The sequence below is a fragment of the Lepisosteus platostomus genome, chromosome 7 (genome assembly GCF_059453375.1).
Source record: "Lepisosteus platostomus isolate fLepPlt1 chromosome 7, fLepPlt1.hap1, whole genome shotgun sequence".
Classification (NCBI taxonomy): domain Eukaryota; kingdom Metazoa; phylum Chordata; class Actinopteri; order Semionotiformes; family Lepisosteidae; genus Lepisosteus; species Lepisosteus platostomus.
In genome coordinates this window covers 33255144-33274299 of record NC_142617.1, presented here as the reverse complement: position 1 = coordinate 33274299, position 19156 = coordinate 33255144, and the positions used below count along the sequence as shown (strand labels likewise).

The window sequence follows — 19156 nt, the reverse complement described above, 5'->3', positions numbered from 1 at the left end:
ATCTACCTCTTTATGATTTCTTATTTATTGCACATCTCCAGTCATTGTTTACACGTCTGTATTGTTTACATTCGAACTGTCTACATGTTTACTTGTACATTGTCTACTGTTTGTTTGTATATTGTCTTGATGCACTGTTTGCACTTTGTTTTGTTTTTTACACTTGTTTTACAATCGAGAGACTTTCTGTAAGTAAGAATTCAATTGTACCAGTACCGGTTACATATGGCAATTAAGTTCAAGTTCAATACGTACAACAGCTCTGGTCCGTGCGGGACCCAGAAGTGAAAGTCCGGCCATCCGTGGGGAATAGTAGGAGCGAGCAAACCCTAAACGAACGAAACAGTCGTCGCGTCTTGTCAATCAAACCCCCTTTTAGTGACGGATCATCGTGTCTCAAATGTGTCGAAACCCGGTTAACGCACCAGCAATAGTCCTTATTTCGTATTACCATTTGCTTAGTGACACCTTTATATAGCGCTACCTGTCGTGTATATTAAGCTATTATGCATTACGATGCCTATCTACGCTGCACCATTCTTTAGCACGGTTTCACAATGCTTACATGTGCAGTTCATGACTGCAGCCATGATGCACCACAGTTAACCCTCACACGCATGTGACACCCCGAACACGGTGGGGTCCGGGACTGGGCAGCAGCAGCAGGCGGGGTCCGAGGTGTGAGGAGAACCGCTACCCAGAGGAAGCGACCAGCGAGCCAGCTGGCACGGTGCCTCTCTGTAGTAACCAATGTTGTCACTCATCTTTTATCGTTCGTCTCGGCTTTTCACAAATATTGCTTTTTGTTTCTGACCCAATTTTTTCCATGAACATGTATTTTGATACTTTTGTGCATTTATATTTTTCATTGCACTTCCTTCGATTCTTTGAAAGACATAATAATTCAGCTCTTCTGCTGTACACAAACAAAAAAGTTAAAACGGAACACTTGCAAAGAAGTTTAAAGTTGTTGCCAGGAAAGAATCAAGAATTCTGCCTTCCAAATTTAGTATTTGTGGTCTCCCAGCCAGAGCCTGAGAACCAAAACTTTTAATGATGTTTCATTACGAGGGGAAAAAAAATCTGACTCTACAGCTTCGTATCAGCATCTCATGCTTTTACATTTCACCCGACTCTCACCCCCTTCTTCCTATTGCCTTTAAAAGGCTAAATGTTGTGAACTAAATTTGGGCATGGAGCTGCGGAGGATTTCAAGGAATGTCCTCGGATTTCAGACGGCTTTGATAGGCTAGTCTCGCTGCTCACAGGCTCCCGGGCTCCGCTGGTTGTCCACTCTGCGCTGCCCGCTTGCCAGGACAGAGCAGCTCGGTTTCTCGCTCCAGCGTGCGGTACCTCAGCAAACTGGACCTGCCTTTTTGTTTCTGGAGGAGCCGCTGACCTGGTGTGGACATTTTATTTTTACTTTTTTTTTTAGTGGTGGAAGCCCATACTCCTGTATCTTCCAGGTTTCGTTAGCAGCCAGGTCGTCGACATGTCCAGGATGTCGCGATACAGACGGCAGGTGAGCGAGGATCCCGACATCGACAACCTGCTGGCCAACCTGTCGCCTGAGGAGATGGAAGAGCTGGAGAAAGAACTGGACGTGGCCGAACCCGACCCTAACGTGCCCGTCGGGCTCCGGCAGCGGAACCAGACGGACAAACAACCGTCGGGGACCTACAACCGAGAGGCTATGCTGCACTACTGTGAGCGGGAGACGAAGAAGCTCATCCAGAGGGAGCTCTCAGTGGAGGTAGGGGGGAGCGTCCGAAGACTCCCAGATCCAGGGTTGAACTTTAAACGTTGTTTGCATCCTGCTATCATGCCTCCTTTGTCTTTTTCTCTCAGTTCGCGTTGGAGACTGGAATTCCAAGAAAAAATACCAGAGAAAAAGCTTTTATAAAACAAACGCGGTTCAATTTCATTCGAAACAGTGCCATCATTTTTGCCAGAAATGCACGATTCTCGTGGCAACGCTTGTATGCTACTTAAAAAGGGAAAATTCGGGAGTCATTCAGCTAACGTTCCCGAAAGTTCAGCGTGTTTGTCTCTTTCGGTACGGGTTTCTCAGAAGACTTTGGGGACATTGTCTTTGGCGTGGCAAATCCCAGTTCTGGATGTGCCGCTTATCGTGTTAATCGTGTTTATTCAAAACATAAAACAGTTTTGGTTTTATGTGGAGTCGATAAAGCCTACAAATCTCGTTTTGACTGGCGGAGGTTGTCTAAATAGTGTCAATAACGCGCACGTCACAGGGACTCCCTGACACAAACAGCACTCCCGCCAGTAGATTAAAGATACGGGCGGCTGGATGGGAGTTTGAGTCAGCACCCCTCTGCACAGTGAACTTGTCAGACTAATGCAGATAGACTTGCGGCCAGCAGGCAAGCTGGCTCGACCAGGTTGCGCTGCTCTTCGCTGTGAGTGCAGAGGACGTACTGTATCTGCTACAGTCAATGCAGGATAACAGAGATTGCATATTCACAATACGGCCTGTAGCTGCGGTTTTTAAGACATCTTTGTTTGAGATGCGACCAATCTCACAGCCTCTCACGACGATTGATCTCTTGAAAGTGATGAGCCACAAACATTGTCAGTAAAATTCAGGCAGCTATAAACCAGGACAAGAACACTGTTGAGATCCATACAAATATCCTGTTTTGTTACTTTACCCTGTGAAACATAATTCAATGTAAAGCGTTCAGAATTTCAGTGAAGCACCAGGGAAAACAAAACACGTTGTACCGTAGAGAAGAAAGAGTGCACAGCCAGGAATCCACATCAAAGCAGTCGGCAATTCTGGAGATAGAAATACTGATGAGGGGTCCTACACAGGATGCAGGATAACGCAGCTTTATTCATCTTCTGAATTGTGAATCTATAAACAATAAATTCAATCTCTTTGGGTGTGCAGACATAGATTTAGAGCATTGTGATCATCCAGTTCATGTCTTCCTTACTATATTAATACTACTATTATAAATAATTTGCTTTTGCAGATGCCCATTTCTAACATGACTTACAATCAGGAACTTTTACTTTAAGTGTGTGTACAAGCCATGCAGGTACAATAAGGTACATTAATAAAAAGAATATGAGACTGACAATTTGAAAGAGCTGTGCTCGTGTAGACAAATAGAACCGTAATTGATACAAAATGCGTTTGGCCCTGTTGACTTTCTTCACCACAGAACACAACAGACTGCAAACAGGAAAAGTTTGTTCCCTCCTTCTTATGTTCCACAGAGCTTGACTTTCTGCAGAGAGACACAGCAGAGTAACGACTGTCGTATGAGGTCTCAAGAGGGAGAGAGGGGCCTTCTGAGTCTTTAAAACTTTAACAACAAGATTAGATGAAGAACAGGAAACAAGAAAAATGGGGTGCTGTCAAAGTCTCCCTTGATAGCTCCACTGAGAAAAGAAATGAGCAGAAGACCCGGCCACAAGTTCTCATTGTGTGTGTCTTGAGTCTTTCCTCATGCATGTCTCTGTAAGCTCTGTCCCGCGGAGTGACATTTCCTCTTACAGAGCTTGAAGATACCATATGTCGAGTCCCTGAAACCCTGCCTGGTTTCCCAACTGTGGCTCCATGTTCATGATACAAATATCTGGGACATAGTGAACATGCATGATTCTGAAGACCAAGCACTGTGCTGCACAGCGAGTAACACACACAAAAAGAACGTGAACATGCAGGCACAGTGAAAGCACATAAAGCTGTTTCAAAGCCAGTGATTGGGCTTCAACAGCATGGTTGAGTAGCTTGTTCCCCACTCCCACAACCCTTTGTGGAGAGAAGTGCCTCCTTTTATTAGTTTCACCAAACCACGTGTGTCCTCTGGTTCTGAAATAGGATAACAGGAATATTTTTCTTTTTCCTTTTTCCCAAATCTGATATGAATCTGCTATGCAGTACCGTGTGACAATCCTTTGTACAGAAGATTATGGCAGTAGCCCCAGTCCGGGAGAGCAGGGTGGGCCTGTGTAAGAGCACAGCTGGGGCTCTGCAGGCAAGCGTGTGTGGGACTATAGACACTGAGGCACACGTTCATCTGCTCCTGACGAGGGCAGAGGACCAGGGCTCTGGCCGAGCCTTGTGTAGACGAGCTTCTTCCTGGAGCGAACGTCTGCAAGGCCCGTGGAATCTGGAAAAATGTCCCCCGGGCCGAGCTTTCGTAGCTGGTAGATCGCTCGATGACAGTTCCCTCCCAGAAATGCCCCCCTGGTGTTTTTGGGAACTGCTCCAGGAAAAGAGAACTAGTGTAGGCAGCGTGTTTGCAGTATAGTTTGTCCACCCCCTCTCCCAGCAGGGCTTTCATTGAATTTTAATTCCCAAACAATTTGTGCTAAAGACTGGTTGTCTGTATTGAAATCACTCAACAGTTCCTAAAATTGTATCAAAATGTCATTGTCAAAGTAGAGGGACACCTTCCCCATGGACTCTTCATGATTGTGGTCTTTTGAATGAAGCAGGCGTGAGCCGTTAAGCAGTTCTTTTTATGAGGCAGCTTGCATTTCTCCTCCTTCTACCCACTGGTGAGGCTTGTTCATTCCCTAGTCTCCAGAGACACAGATTTGATTTTAAAGACTGTGTTTTTTTAAAACTTTTTTCCCAATCTGATATGAATCTGCTTTGAAGGCGAGGAGCAAGAGAGCCATTGTAGGAAATACTGTAAGTCCTTCTTTATCATCCTTCAGGTTTGCTTGAGTCTTCCTAGGCCATTTCCACTGGTTTATTCCCAGAGAGGTGAGATCTGGAGCTGGGATCCTGTTCGTGGTGAGGGTAATCCTTGTTATGCAGTTCCTGCATTGTCCAAGACCTCTTTAACTCCTTAACTAAGCCATATCCTCTGGCGTACAAGGAATATGAGATATGTCAGTGCCAGGGTACCAGGAAACTGAGTTCCAAACACACCCAGGAATCCATACCCAACACATCCCTCAGTACGTTCTGGGTCTGAACCTTCTATTCGGGCATGTTACACCATGCCAAAGGCTTCACATTAGAATTACATCGATTTCAGTTTGAATGAATACTCTCTCTCCTGACCTTCAACACTGGGTGCACATAGGCTAATGTATTTGGCTACAACCACGGTATGTAAATACTCTGTGTGGATGATTTTCCCCAGGTCTGGTGTTAGGTGGCGCTAGTCTGGCCCAGCTTTCAATGTTTTAAAAATTTTAGATTCTTTTTTTGTTTCACACCCAATGATATGTCAAGGCCTCCCAGATTGTGGTGGAAAAAGCAGCCTGTCCATAAAGAGTCCATGGAGGAAGGACACTGTTGTCCCAGCAACAGAGTGGAATATTGGATTGGTCCCCAAAAACTCCACAATAGCAAGCCCCACAAGCAGGTTCTGGGAACCCTGATTTTCTCACTTCTTTGAAATAGGTCAATCATTTTTTAAGGGTAGCAGGCAGTAAATATAATAAGGCTTCATTAGTCCTTTGTTTGGTTGTGTTCTGCTGTTGTATAGTTTGACTTTGCTATTGGCTGGACAGAATACAAACAGTGCTAAATCTCGCTCAGAGGGGTTCACTGCCTTGGACCTGAAGAGAGCCTAAATGTAATCTTATTTCTGCTGGTTTCTCTAAGGTGATTTCCTGGAGATGATATCAGCTCCCCTGGCCAGAGATAAGAGCTGAAGCACTTAAAACCCTGTGTTGGAAGGGCTAGAAGCCTGACAGCAGAGTGCTGCTACTTCTTAAGCTGTAGCAACGAGGCAGATCCAGAGAAGACGCAGGAATAATAGAAGAGTGACACTACAGGAGGTCAGCTGGAACTGACTTTATATTCGGCATTGTAGGGGGAAACAGGGCATTTAGGAGGATCTCCTGTTTTGGGAGGACACTATCTAGAAAAGGGGTTTAAATAAAATAATTTTAGGACAGTTTGAATTTCAAGTCATTAGTTTTTTTTTTATTTTGGCAACAACAGTGATGGGATTCATGGAAACATATTTATTTGTGTTCCTTCACGAGAACAATTCTGAAGCCTGTGACTCCCTCACAAATCCTCTTTGGCCGATTGGAGCAACACAAGACTCTGGTTCCCATTCTCCACTCTTTATTTACTTGGAGGAAAATTAACTCACTTTGTACCCCTCCTTCCTGTAATTTCCTCACCACATCCCCCCTTCTGATCTATTCGTGAAACAGGTTTTCTGAGTGGTACTTGTGGCCTGTGCATTGACCTCACACAACCAAGCTCAACCTTGGCCGTAAAAAAACACTCTTGACAATCAGTCCTCAGTCCTGCAGGGACTGATGCAGAGGCTTGTGCAGATGGATGATAATAACACAGGGACAGGAGAAGGCCTGGACAATGCTGCTAGGTTTCGGAATACTGATCCTGGTGCAGGAACCAGGCTTTTCCCTCTCACATCCAGTCGGTTCTGATATGGAGATTAGACAGATTTGTAAACGGGGCAGGCGGACGTCTTATAGCTGGTGTGAGAGCAAGGTGCTCCCTCTTATCTGAGTGAGGAAAGGGATGAGTAACTTTATCAGGCCCTGGCACCCAGGGCATGCATTCCAGGAATACTGCCCCGAGCGTGGTGCTTGAAATGGGATCCAGTAAGATAATACCCCCGAGCGTCTCTGTCACACCACAGCCCGGCTATGTGTTTTCACTTGGAAAATAATTCCTCCTTGCTGAGGTGGGCCCTCGCTTTTGAATTAAGCTAAGTGAGAATGAAGTGGGGTGAGCAGGGAGCTGCGGTGTGCCTGGTGTGCAGCACAGATAAGAGTGAGGAAGAGAGACTGCTGAAGGCGCAGTGGATTGACAATGTAGCACCGAGAAGTGCAGTGTGGAATTACAGTACAGCTCCATTAAAAATGAAAGACCGTGGGGAAGCGTAACACAGCAGAACTTGGTAAATAAGCAGCGTGAGGAGCTGAGAATTCTGGTTCCAGTTCCTGAGCTAAACTCAGTCACAGGGCGTGCTTTCTGTGCAGTGGGCGTTGCGAGTGTGTTGTGAAATGCAGAACGTCAGTTCAGGATGGAGAGTAGAAAATGGCATTATTTAAACGATTACCCACCTCTCTGGCCTGCCTCATCCCACTTTTGTGTTTGCTTCTTCTTGGGCATTCTGTATAAGCCTCCACCAGTGTCTCCTAGGTCTGTGCGTGGTTAAGTGTCTGTGAGACTTTGTCACTTCTACACTGCATTGTGCCCTCAATCTATTTCATCTGCAGGACCTGTTTAAGCCCATTGTTTGAATACCCATAAAAGCACATACTATTGATGAATACTATTAATAATAAAATGCTAAAAGTAGAACTACTGACTGACATGCTCAATTAATACTGTTAGAGCTGTTAGAATTAATGAGACCAAAACAGACCAAGAAACTTGCTCAATCATTTTTCTTGAGCGAGAGTGCATATTGTTGCATGAAGTTACCAAAAAGACTCCAAGGCCCTTAATTATTTAGACACCTTAACTATAGTTTGGGGTGATATGGTTGCCTCACAGCGCTTGGGCCTGAGTTCAGTTCCTGGGGTGCTATTTGTGTGGAGTTTGTATGCTATAATATTTCCATGGGTTTCCTCTGGGTGCTCTGGATTTCTCCCACAGTCCAAACACATACTGGTATACTGGTATCAGCTTCTGGGAAAATTGGCCCTGGTGTGAGTGTGTGTGTTTATATCTGCGCGTGCCCTGCACTGGACTGGCATAACGTCCAGGGTGTACCCTGCCTTGCGCCTGTTGCTTGCTGGGAGAGGCTTCGGCATTGACAAAATGGGTAGATGGAACTGTAGCCCTGCATGTCTCCATGAACATCCCCCCCAGGGAGGGATCTTCCTCCCAGGGGAGAGCAGTGATCTCCACCTGTTGTGAGAAAAGAACCCACAGAGATCCACAACAAGGACAGTTGTGGATCTGCTGTTTAAATTCATTTAGGTTATGTCAGCGTTGAGCTTGCCAGAGCAAGGGAGATATTTCACAACTCTTAATAATAATTGTAATAAAAGTAATTGCATTTGTATAATGGTTTTCATCCCTTCAAAGGAGAAAGAAAGCTCATCAGCGTAGTGGAACTCCTATGAAACATAGCTTTCTCTTTTCTTCTCCTTTAGAACAGGACACCGTCAGGACGCTGTAGAAACGACCAGAGCGCCTGTTTGTGTCTGGAGAGCAGTGAGGCTACCCAGGGTGGCTGAGGCCTGATCGAATGCAGGATCTGCTCAAAGCCTAGTACATGTGTGATGGTCTGTGGTAGTTTTCTGAATCACTTGTCCCAAAATAACCTTATGAAGAGCAGATCGCAAGTAAGTGTATGTGTAGCACAATGCCCTGCGACCTATAGTTGAAGTATCGGGAGCTGTCCTCTTGACCTTTAACAAGTCTTCTCAGAAGTTCTGTTTTGCTAGTGTTGCCTGCACAACAGGAGTGCAAGTGAACCACGTACAGCGCAGTGTACCGCCATTCCAAGTCTGAAGTACTTTTGTCCTCAGCTGATCCTTTAAGGAAACTATCCTGTACCAAAACCGTGGGGCTTGTTGCTCAGAAGTGTTGGAAACAAGCCACCTGTGTAGCAAAGGCCGATAAAACCACTGTTGCTGTTTGTTTGCACAACGCCCAGGGGAAGAGGAAAGCGAAGTGTTTCAGTCTTGATCAGACCGGTGAAATGTCAGCCACTCACTGGGGTCCAGCGCTGCTCGATGTTGCTAGGCAGCGGGATCTTTACGTTCAACAAAGGCCGCTGGAAGCATGTTTCAGCCGGGACACATGAGCTGACAACAGTGTGGTGCCAAGCGAGTCATACCTGCGGAATAGCTGGCTTTTTTTAATGATCAGACCTGGACACAGCTCTCAAATGAGGATTAAGACCTTCCAGACGCAAATGTCATACCTGGACCCTGAGGACACCCATTAGCCACTGAGAACTGCGGATACAATTTATTTTACACAAGGAATTATGAGTGTAGTGTAATCAACACCCCAACACAGCATAGATGAGAGTTTGCTGGGGATAAATGCCCCTCCTTAGAAACCGTCCTATTATTTGAATTTAAACACTGTTTTAGCAGTGTCTGGAAAAACCTGCCAAAATTATTACTGCATTGCTATGCTGTGATATGCATTCAAGTCCTATGCATTTTCACTAGAATTGTGTTTTAAAGGGGGTCTTAAAATGCCCCCATTTTTCCAGGATAGGCACAGAAAGAAGCAGTCTGGAAGTCAGGGCTGGTTTTCTGGAGCTGGAGATCCTGGGCAGATGAAATTCCTGGGCTGCTGGTTTACATGCACACTGCCTTTTAAGGACACATCTGAGGGAACTGCAGTTCCTCACGGCAGCAAACGCAGAAGCTCACAAATCTCGGACTGCGCTGGCGGAGCTATCCTCCCCAGTAAACCTTCTGAAAATGGCTTGCCGTAATGTAAATAGGGCAAATCTGACCTCATGCCTTGTGCATTTCCACGATTCCATGTGATTAAAAAATAAAAAACGCCTAGCTGCCGATGTCAGTGCTAATAAGCCGTATGGAGGCGGGTCAGCGAGAAGTGGCTTTGACGAATCAGAGATTTTTATCCTTTGACCTGGCTCTCTATACACAAAGAACGGAGATGAGTCGTTTGACATGAATAAATGTTTGGTTAGAATTTCTATATTGAGAGCTTGATAATATGAAAATATCAGTGTACTCTTGCTTGTCATGTTGTATTTCTTCTCCTGACTCAGGGCTCTTTTATAAACAAAGATTTTAAATATTTGTTCTTATGTCTGTCACATCAAAAGCTTAATACTGCACCATAAAATTGATGTTTATGGCCCCAAAATTTTTACAAGTCTGCTGCTTATAATCCAAAACAGAATTTTCATACGTATCAATTTAGATCTTTAAATGACAGGCCGTGGTCTTTAAAATAACTTTCTAATGTATGACCCCTTTATCTAGTGTTATCTATGTCTTGGTTTCCTTATCTGTTTAAGATATGACATTTGTATTTTAGCATCTTTTTAATTTGAACTTTTTTAATATTTCATGTGCCCCACCAGTCAGCAATGAACATGGGTTATATATAATTCTTATCTTTGCTCCTGTTGGATTTCTCCTTGCTATTGTAATGGATATTTTTGAGAATTTCTTTTTCTAAAGAAACACTCTTGAGTGCCAGATCGGAGATGATGAGAAGAGAAACAATGTTGCAGGAGGTTCTGAATGTCCATTATACATTGCTGATTGTTGAGGTGGCGCGCGCTGGTGATATTCTTCCTCTCCATCTTCTCTGTCCGCCAAGAGAAACCTTTCCCGACAGTTTTTTAAATTGAAAAAGTGAATTATGGTACACACTTCATTTGTTAGCTTGTAATACAGAGTAGGAACACAAATTCTTGAGGCAGCCTTTATTTGGAACAATGTTATTCCCTGGCACTTATTTCCCAATATTTTTCAAAGTTTAATAGATGACAATTTGTCCTTTAGAGTGGCAACAAAGATTGCAGGTCTTTCAGCTAAGCTAAAGTCCGTCCTGTGATTATGCCGGTCCACATGCACATTAAATCTGTCCTTCTGTGTCCCTGTCTAGGAGGGAGTCCCGTTGGACACAACCAAAGACCTCAAGGCGGGGGAGAAGGAGAAGCCACAAGAGGGGGAGCCCAAGAAAGAGAGCAGGAAGCAGGAGTACCTGCGGAGGATGGGCCTCAGCCAGGAGAAACGCTGTTCCAGGTCCAACAGCAAGGAGAGTGTGGAGAAAGCTGGAAAGGAAGGGGGCAGCCCCTGCGAGGACACCCCCCGCAAGAGAGGGGCCGCCGCCCGCAAGGAACAGGAGAACAGGAGGGAGGAGAAGAACTGCCAGGGCATGGAGCGCAAGAAAGACCATGGGCCTAGCACTCCAGGGAAAACCAAGAGAGAGGAACCCAAGACAGGAGCGTGCAGGAGAGAGGAGAGGGACAGCCAGACCAAGGAGGGCAAGAGAGAGGGCCCGGACTGTCCAGACAGGATAGGCAAGTCAGACCAAGGGGAGAAACGTGGAGACGCGCCGGACAGCAGAAAGCAGGACAAGGAGCCCAAGGGTGAGGAGAGGTGTAGCGTGAATGTCAAGACCGGCTCTCAGCCTGAACAGGTGTCCAGGGAGGGGAAGGCCTCTCAAGAGAATGAGAAGAAGCCCAGGGAGCCACTCAAGAACGAAGATCCGGAAGCCGGCACAGCGGGAGAGAGTCCTGGAAGCAACGCGACAGGGGAGGAGCAGGAGGACGACGCCACCCCCAGCATATTCGACGAGCCCCTGGAGAAGGTGCAGAACAACGACCCCGAGCTGACCGAGCTCAACATCAACAACTCGGACGTCATCAATAACGACACCCTCATCCGCTTCGCCGACGCGCTGGAGGACAACACCCACGTGAGGGTCTTCGCTCTGGCCAACACCCGCGCCGACGACCACGTGGCCTTCGCCATCGCCAACACCCTGCGCTCCAACAGGACCCTGACCAGCATCAACCTGGACTCCAACCACCTCACCAGCAAGGGCATCATGGCGCTGGTCCGCGCGCTCCAGAACAACACCACCCTCACCGAGCTGCGCTTCCACAACCAGCGGCACATCTGCGGTGGCAAGACGGAGATGGAGATGGCCAAGATCCTGAAGGAGAACACCACCCTGCTGAAACTGGGCTACCACTTCGAGCTGGCGGGGCCCCGCATGACCATGACCAACATCCTGAGCCGAAACATGGACAAGCAGAGGCAGCGGCGCCTGCAGGAACAGAAGCAGGCCCTGGGGGACGGGGACAAAAAGGGCTCCTTGGAGGTCCCCAAAGTCGGAGGGGGCCTTCTAAAGGGCTCCCCCAAGCCCTCCCCCAAGCCCTCCCCGCAGTCTTCCCCCTGGTCGTCCCCCAAAGTGTCACCCAGAAAAGCGGGGGCGGCTGGGCCTCCTCCACCTCCGCCTCCGCCGCCCCCCGCGCCCGCCCTGGACGGCGAGGCCCTCCGGAACTCCCTGACGCCCGTCTCGCAGAGGAAGCTGGACGACAGGGGCAGCACCCCACCCCGCGACAAGAACACCCGGGACCAGCTGCTGGATTCCATCCGCAACAGCAACATCAAACAGCTCAAGAAGGTAGAGCCGGGCAGAAGCCCCTACACCCTCACACCCGGGGACAGAGAGATCTCAGGGGGTTAGAGCAGCCGGGAAATCCTGACCAGGGGGTTGCAGGTTCACATCCCAGGTGGGGGCTCTGCCACTATGCCCCTGAGCAAAACAGACTTTGTCCAAACTGCTACCCTGCTATAAATAAATAATTATCAAACAGAGCAAAAACTGAAAGACAAGGGGGGGGGAAATGTATCTGAAAACGTATTGGTACCCTGCACAGACATTTGCACATGTTAAGTACAGATGTGTGATTGCCTTTCTGATAGTACTAGTCAGGTGCGCCAGTAAATGACCTCTTAAACACAGACATTTAAACCAAATGGAGAGGGAACAGCGTTTTAGAGTATAGCTCACTGATACTCTCTCCCGGTCCCAGTCTCTCTGTCTTCAGGTTTTCTAATAACTTCATTTGAGTCAATTGTTCACTAACTTAGTCTTTATTATCATTATTTCCATACCTGTGCTCATTGAGGATTACAGTATAAATTACTCACAAAGCCTGCTGGACTGGACTGTCACTGGGATTCACCAAAAAATAGGCAGGCACTGAGAGTCGGGTACAATCAGTCAAGCAGAGCTCTCTCTGCTCTCGGTAACACAGTGACCCATGTAGCCCAAGCCTGTTGATGATGGACGCACCTGTCCTCCAATCAACACTGAACCTCTGGTGTGGGGGCTGTGCTTCCTGTGACTCATCTTGTGATGTTTGGCTCGAAGGTGGGCGGGTTGGAGGAGTCTGCCCACATTTCCTCATTCTCTTTAACATGCCATCGTGGGGTGAGCCGTAAAAAACAGCCAAGTGCAGTCTGAAGGCATGCTGTCAGATGTGTGCTTTCCCATGTGAAAGATCATTTTGTCTTATCCCCTGGTTAAATCGTTAATTGGTCATTAATTGGTGGTAATAACTTTTCGTTCCATAAGTAATTAATTAGACCATTTTTAAAAATTATGTAAATTATTACGGGCACTCTGACCTTTTCAGCCACGCAGACGTTTTTATTAATTAAAAAGGATTTGTGCTCATTTCAATGAGACATTTTAAGAGCCATCTGTGCAGAAACTGCTTTTTCTCATCACTTGATAATCAGTAACACTGTGGTGTGTGAAAAGATGGCCAAAGAAAATGACATATTTAAAAAGATAAAGAAACCAAGATGAACAAAATATATATATATTTTCAGATCCTTGAACATAAATGTGCCATCACAGCTCCCTTCTAATATCATCCACAGGAGCCAGACAACTGACACGTTGACAGTCAGCTCCCTAAATTTCACTTTAAAAGTGCTTTCAGCAGATGTATAATCTCAGCAAGGGCAAAAAGCCGACTGCGACTTGTTCTCTGCAGCACAGGAATATCTGCTTCCTTATGTAACCGTTCTGGTAAACCAGAGAGACAGATGTCTGTCTAACAACAGCAGCTGACATTGCATACAGGAGTTTCACACTCGTTTTTCTCCAACTTTACATGAAGAATGAACGACCAGTACTGAGCAATGTCCCAGACACGTGTCTGTGATTGTGACCCCCAGATTTCTCCTTTCCCGCCTGCAGGTCGAGGTGCCGAAGCTGCTGAGATAAAACTAACCTGGAGCATGGAGGAGCGCTGGGGTTGGGGGTGGGGCGGGAGGGGGCTAGGGGTTGGGGGGCAGATGGACAGCTCACAGGCCTCGGGGAACTCCGAACTCTGAAGCCGCCCGAGTGATCACCGGCAGTACTGACGGGGGGCAGGCGGACAGCGAGGATTGATCCGGGCTGTACCTGCTGCGGCGCTGTCCCTGGGTCCTCCCTGTCTTGCCACACACTGGACAACAGAGGGCGCAGGTGGGGCAGTGGTGTGTAGGGCTCCTGAGAAAAACTCTCCAAGCTTGGCTGTGTCTGTGAGGCTATGCTGATTTGCACTGGAGTTGGAAGGTTATAGTATGTTGGAAGAGTGTGTGAGCAATGCTGTTTGTATGGCCTTTTATTCAAGTGTAGATTACCTGGCCACTCATTGGGATTTTAATCGTGTGTAGATTGCCTGGAGACTCATTTGGTTAAATTCAGCAGGTTTGATTTTTTTTTACCTCTATCCCTGATTTTTTAAGCATGTTTTCACTGGCGTATTTTTAGATTCGGACATATTAGACAGTGATGTTGCAGGCAATATACCTTTCTTCTTGTTACCTGATCCAGTGGGGCTTGTGGTGGACCAGTGCTGTCAAAAACACTGCAGCCGCCCCGCAGCCTGTGCTGTCATTCCTTGTAGAAGCATGGATTCACGTGATCTGGCGTGACCCAACAACCATGGTTCAGTTCAGCCAGTGCAATCTGTGATCTTGACCTAACAGTAGAACACTAACATTCAGATCTAAACTTAGATCCAACTTTCACCCAACTGGTAGCTCACATACATGGGCAGAAAAGATGGCCGCAAATGAACAGAAGCAGAAATCCTATCAGATTTTAGATCCCAGACTCATGTAGGATTTCTTCATTTTTTCCTATGAATGGAAATCCACAAGATCTTTCCTGTGGGATTCCGGGAGGAGACTGGCAGGATGTTTGGAAGATTCTGTCAGGAGTTTGGCCCCAGATCTTTCACAAAGTTCTGGCATGGGTGATCTGCTGTTGTCTGACACTGTTATCCCCACTAAGTGACAGTGTAGGTCTTGTAGGTCTAATATTACTAAGTGACAGGGAGGTGTTAGAGTATACAACATCTAAAAGGACACTTATTTTTAGTTGTGCAAGAAATTTAGGATGCCCACCTCTTAATAGCTACCTAGGAAGGGAGATCTTTCCAAATAGGATGCAGTGAGTCAATCACTCCTTTTGAATGATTTAATTTATTTTGAATAATTTCTTTCATGAAGAAAACATGAAAACAGCCTGCTATAGGAATAGGATGGGGTTCTTTACATCAAGGGGTTGCAGCTGAGTGCAACAGCACAACTGAAATCGCTTCTATGCTCCAAGAAAAAGCTGGAAGAGGTTCTTGAACCGAACAGCTAATGACAGGATACAGAACGGCCCTCACTGATGCACGTTCTGAACCAGCTCCCTAGAAACAATGGTTGCAGTTTCTGTATTCAAAGTGTTTTCTATAAGTCTTTTTGAATTTACAGATTGAATGATTGAGTCTGTTGAAGCTGCGGGTGACAGGTATGTTTCACACTGGGAATAATGTGACAGAAACAACCTTTTGCTTGTCTATTTCTGGCAGCTACTTTCTTGTAAATCTGGTGAGGGGATGAGGGATGAATAATCACTGTGGGATGAATGGCATCAGCTCTGTTTGTCTGGGACTGCAATCCACAATGACTGAGCTCTTACATTTCTATATACAGCGCCCCTGGTGCACACAGTGGTTGAGTAACATGATATAAATGACCCCTTTGTGTGCAACTATTCAACAGGATGACTGTGTCCACATATGGCATTAGATAATCTAACCAATGTGCTGCAGGTGATCCCTCTCTGCAGTCTGTAATAACTGTCAAACACAATTGTGTCCTTAACATTTAACTCTGTTCTTTATAATCATAACCTCTGGTGGCTTTGAATGCAGTTTGTCTTTTCAGATATTTAAAGCTTAAAGGGTATGAAAAGGCTATGATAATTGCATAAAATGTCACAGTACCTCTATTTTTGCAGAATTTCCTGTGCCTTTTGCAGGTTCTGAAATGCTTGTCCCGTGTGAATCTCTGTTGTACCCCAAGGGTCCGCTGGCCTGAGGGTCTCAGTCCCTCATTCTACTTTCATTCTTTTAATTCATTTAGCTACGCCGTAATTGACCTAATTAAGCGGTTTGAAATATGTAATAATATTGTATCGCTTTCAGGTTCACGTGGGTATGTGCCGCTGCCGCCTCAGGTCCACCGCCGGTGACTTCACCGCGCTGGCAAGCCGACTCGTATGTGTTACAGTAATATGCTGTTAAACCTGAGAGTTCAAGTTAACTTTAACATGTATAGGTCAATTTAAGTACGGGCTAAATACTATCATATTATTTATTCAATTAAGGGGTCGATTAAGTTAGCGGGAGCTCAGATGGATTGATTTAATTTACATTTTTTATTATATACCGTCCCAATTTGGCCAGGCAAAATTGTTTAAAGACTTGTCTTTTCGACTTTCGTCTTTTCCTATGCCTGTGCTTGTAGGCTCCTCGATCACGCTCACCTGTCATCTTGCCCAATCATCTTTGACAAGTAGCAATTAACTGGCATTAGAGCCGGCACCTATCGCGTGAGCTGCACTTCCCTCACGTGACGTCACTGCACGCCTACCCCCCCCCCCCCGGCTTGGCCTTGGACTGTCAAGGGTGCAGGGTCGCCATGTTTGCGACTGCTAGTTCTCCTAGTCTTTATTGCAAATCCTCTCCACTGTTAAGGTCTTTACTAAAAAGCCTCTTTGTTGACCTCTCCTTCGAGAACAGTATGGAGAGCTTCCAGTACAACACAACAAAACCATGAAGAGACGCACTTTCTGGGCCATGTCATTGAAATCTCTGTCTAATGAGTCGGAGTCGGAGCCAGCCGAGCTTTTACACAGCTTTAAGATCGTAGGTCCAGACAAGTAGTTCACTCACCTTTTCCCTTTCTCGAGATTATTTCCGAACTTTTCTGCGAAATATTACAAATGATAGTTCTAACAAACAAACATATGACGACAAGCTGGTTGCTGGGTGAGAATGAATATGTTTTCCGTTAGGCTTTTTTTCAACTAAGGTTCAGAACCTGCAATTAAGAAAAATCACATTCTGTTTAATTTTCTAAAGTTAAATGCATGAATAACATGTCTTTGCAGAATCATGTAGCTTTGTTTTTTGTGTTTAAAAATGATAAACAGCGGCGTTTTTAATTTAAAACGCTTGTGATAAAATCGAAATAAAGGGACGAAAATTAACATCAAATTGTAGCCAGTCAAGTGGATATTTTAAAGGATTCTGTGCTTTCAGCTCTAGAAAAAGCCACTTAATAATTAACTGGCCTATTTTGCGTTGCTCAGAATTAGGAAGGAAACCATTAAGTTAGATATTACATTGTTCGCATATATGTAAGCAGATACTGTACATGTACGTTATTGTATGTTTTCTAATGGAAAACATTCAACCATAGCATACATTTTATACATGCCTATACGTCTTGAATATTTAAAACATTATACTACTTTCCGTAACAATTCATTCTCCATCTTCAAAATTCTGACGACTATTCCCTCGATAGTGACGTAAGATGACGTACCTGGGGTCACCGATCAAGTTCCAACAGCTAAAAAAAACAAGTTCCAACAGCTAATGTCGCTCTATTTACGTAGAAGACCATACGATTGAACAGAAGGACATTATGTCATGCCTTAGCTTAATGGAAGCCTGGGGATAAAGTTCTCAAACACACCCAAGGTGTTTTTTATAAGAGGAAAAAGAGAGTCGCCCATACCTTTACAAAGGAGAAGATAATTCTTGAAATGACAAATTAGGCGATGTGTAGTTCAATGAAAGAGTTTTACAGGTCTTAAGTTCTCGTATGTATCGAAGAGTTTTTGAGAAGAATGATGTTCACACAGCTTTGTAAATATTTATTTTTCTACAGCTTCCAGATGTTCAACTGTTAAACGCATCATATGGATTTAAAATGAAAAATAAAACTGTAGTTACGTTCAGATACGTTACTAATACGTTTTATCGTGATATACACCCAATACGGTAACTTTCTAAAACGTTGCTCATGTTATGATGTGTCTCCTGTGTATCGTAAATATGTACGTTTGAAAGCGTATGGCCCATAAACTCTTTTACGACGTTATATTGGAAATGCTAATTTTAATATGAGCTGACTAGATTAACGGTAAGTGTCTGTACTTAAGAGTGTGTAAAAACACTATACCTGTATGTTGATGTAAAGGGAAAACTGACAGTACTACAATATTAATAATACCAATGTTTACTATCATGTAAATATACTGCACTTGACATCTAAAGAAATTCTTACAGTATTCAGGTAACAGTGCCTTAAGTGCAAGGAAAAGTACAGAAGGCAATTGTATGCACCTTTTGAGAGCAATGTGTTTTAAAATTGTACGTAAACAGTACTTTTGATCACAATAAAACTGAAAGTTATAACTTACAGCCTTTGAACGTCATGTATTTAGTCCCACTACAATGCTACAGTGATGAGATATCTAAATATCAGGGTTGATTGTTTTAAGGTAGGCATGGAGCCAGAACAAATTTCCTTACTCAAATCAGGCTCACACTTTTACTAGACTAGATGTGAATTAAAAGTAACTTTTTGGAAAACAATGACTCATCTACCTTGTAGTCATCAGGTGGCTTTATTAAGCCCTAAAACTCTTTTATTGTGATAAATGACAACAAACATGTTTTACAGTTTGTGATACGCATACAGTATGAGAGGCCTTTAAGACCATGGACCAATGGATAAATGATTAGCGTGAATATTTCTCAAAAGTGACAACCAGAATAAAACACACCTTAAAGAAAAAAAATCAGTTACAGTAAGTAGGTTACACGAGTTACGTTTTCTGTGAAATATGTTTCATGTCTATTCCACTGTATCTCTCTGATTTTCTGTGGTACTTTGAGGTAGTTTCTGTAACATATTTTCACATACTGTGCTTAGGTTTCTCATTGTTAAGCTCCTTCTCCTTTTCAGGCTGATTATGAACGAACAGAAGGGAAGCTCAAGCACGGGGCTCTCACTCACAGTTCCTTGGGGGCCCTGTGTCTTGTGGTTTTGATGCCAACATACAATACATAGTTGGTCAAACTACATAATTGACTGTATAATTGTAACACTCCAACCAGTGATTAATAGGCAGCGGCACCTTTAATTGAGTGCCTTGTGCAATGAACTGTAAAAGACCTCAAGAGAAAATCCTGTCTGTGTCTAATTTAGAAAATAAGAAGGTCAATAGTCTGACTGCTTAGGTTGGAACAAGAACCCGAAGACAACAGGCCCTCCAGGAGGTGAGTCTGAGACACTTCTCCACAACAAGCATATTAAGGTTTTACTTCCTAAACATACATAAACAGGCCGTCGCTGA

The 19156-nt window shown here is 44.9% G+C and overlaps 1 protein-coding gene across 1 annotated transcript; it reads left to right on the top strand.

The window, feature by feature from the left end:
- The first annotated feature begins 1205 nt into the window (after positions 1-1205).
- On the top strand, positions 1206-18216 carry lmod1b (leiomodin 1b (smooth muscle)). The gene is made up of 3 exons (XM_088639907.1): positions 1206-1753; positions 10541-12070; positions 13661-18216. Exons 1-3 carry the CDS (start codon positions 1493-1495, stop codon positions 13685-13687), a joined length of 1818 nt encoding a protein of 605 aa, XP_088496033.1. The 5' UTR covers positions 1206-1492; the 3' UTR covers positions 13688-18216.
- The last annotated feature ends 940 nt before the right edge of the window (positions 18217-19156 follow it).

Excerpts from the sequence above, each read along its gene's own strand:
- lmod1b (XM_088639907.1), top strand. The coding sequence starts at position 1,493 with ATGTCCAGGATGTCGCGATACAGACGGCAGGTGAGCGAGGATCCCGAC. Across the intron at positions 1,754-10,540 it reads AGAGGGAGCTCTCAGTGGAG|GAGGGAGTCCCGTTGGACAC; the intron begins GTAGGGGGGAGC and ends GTCCCTGTCTAG. Across the intron at positions 12,071-13,660 it reads ACATCAAACAGCTCAAGAAG|GTCGAGGTGCCGAAGCTGCT; the intron begins GTAGAGCCGGGC and ends TCCCGCCTGCAG.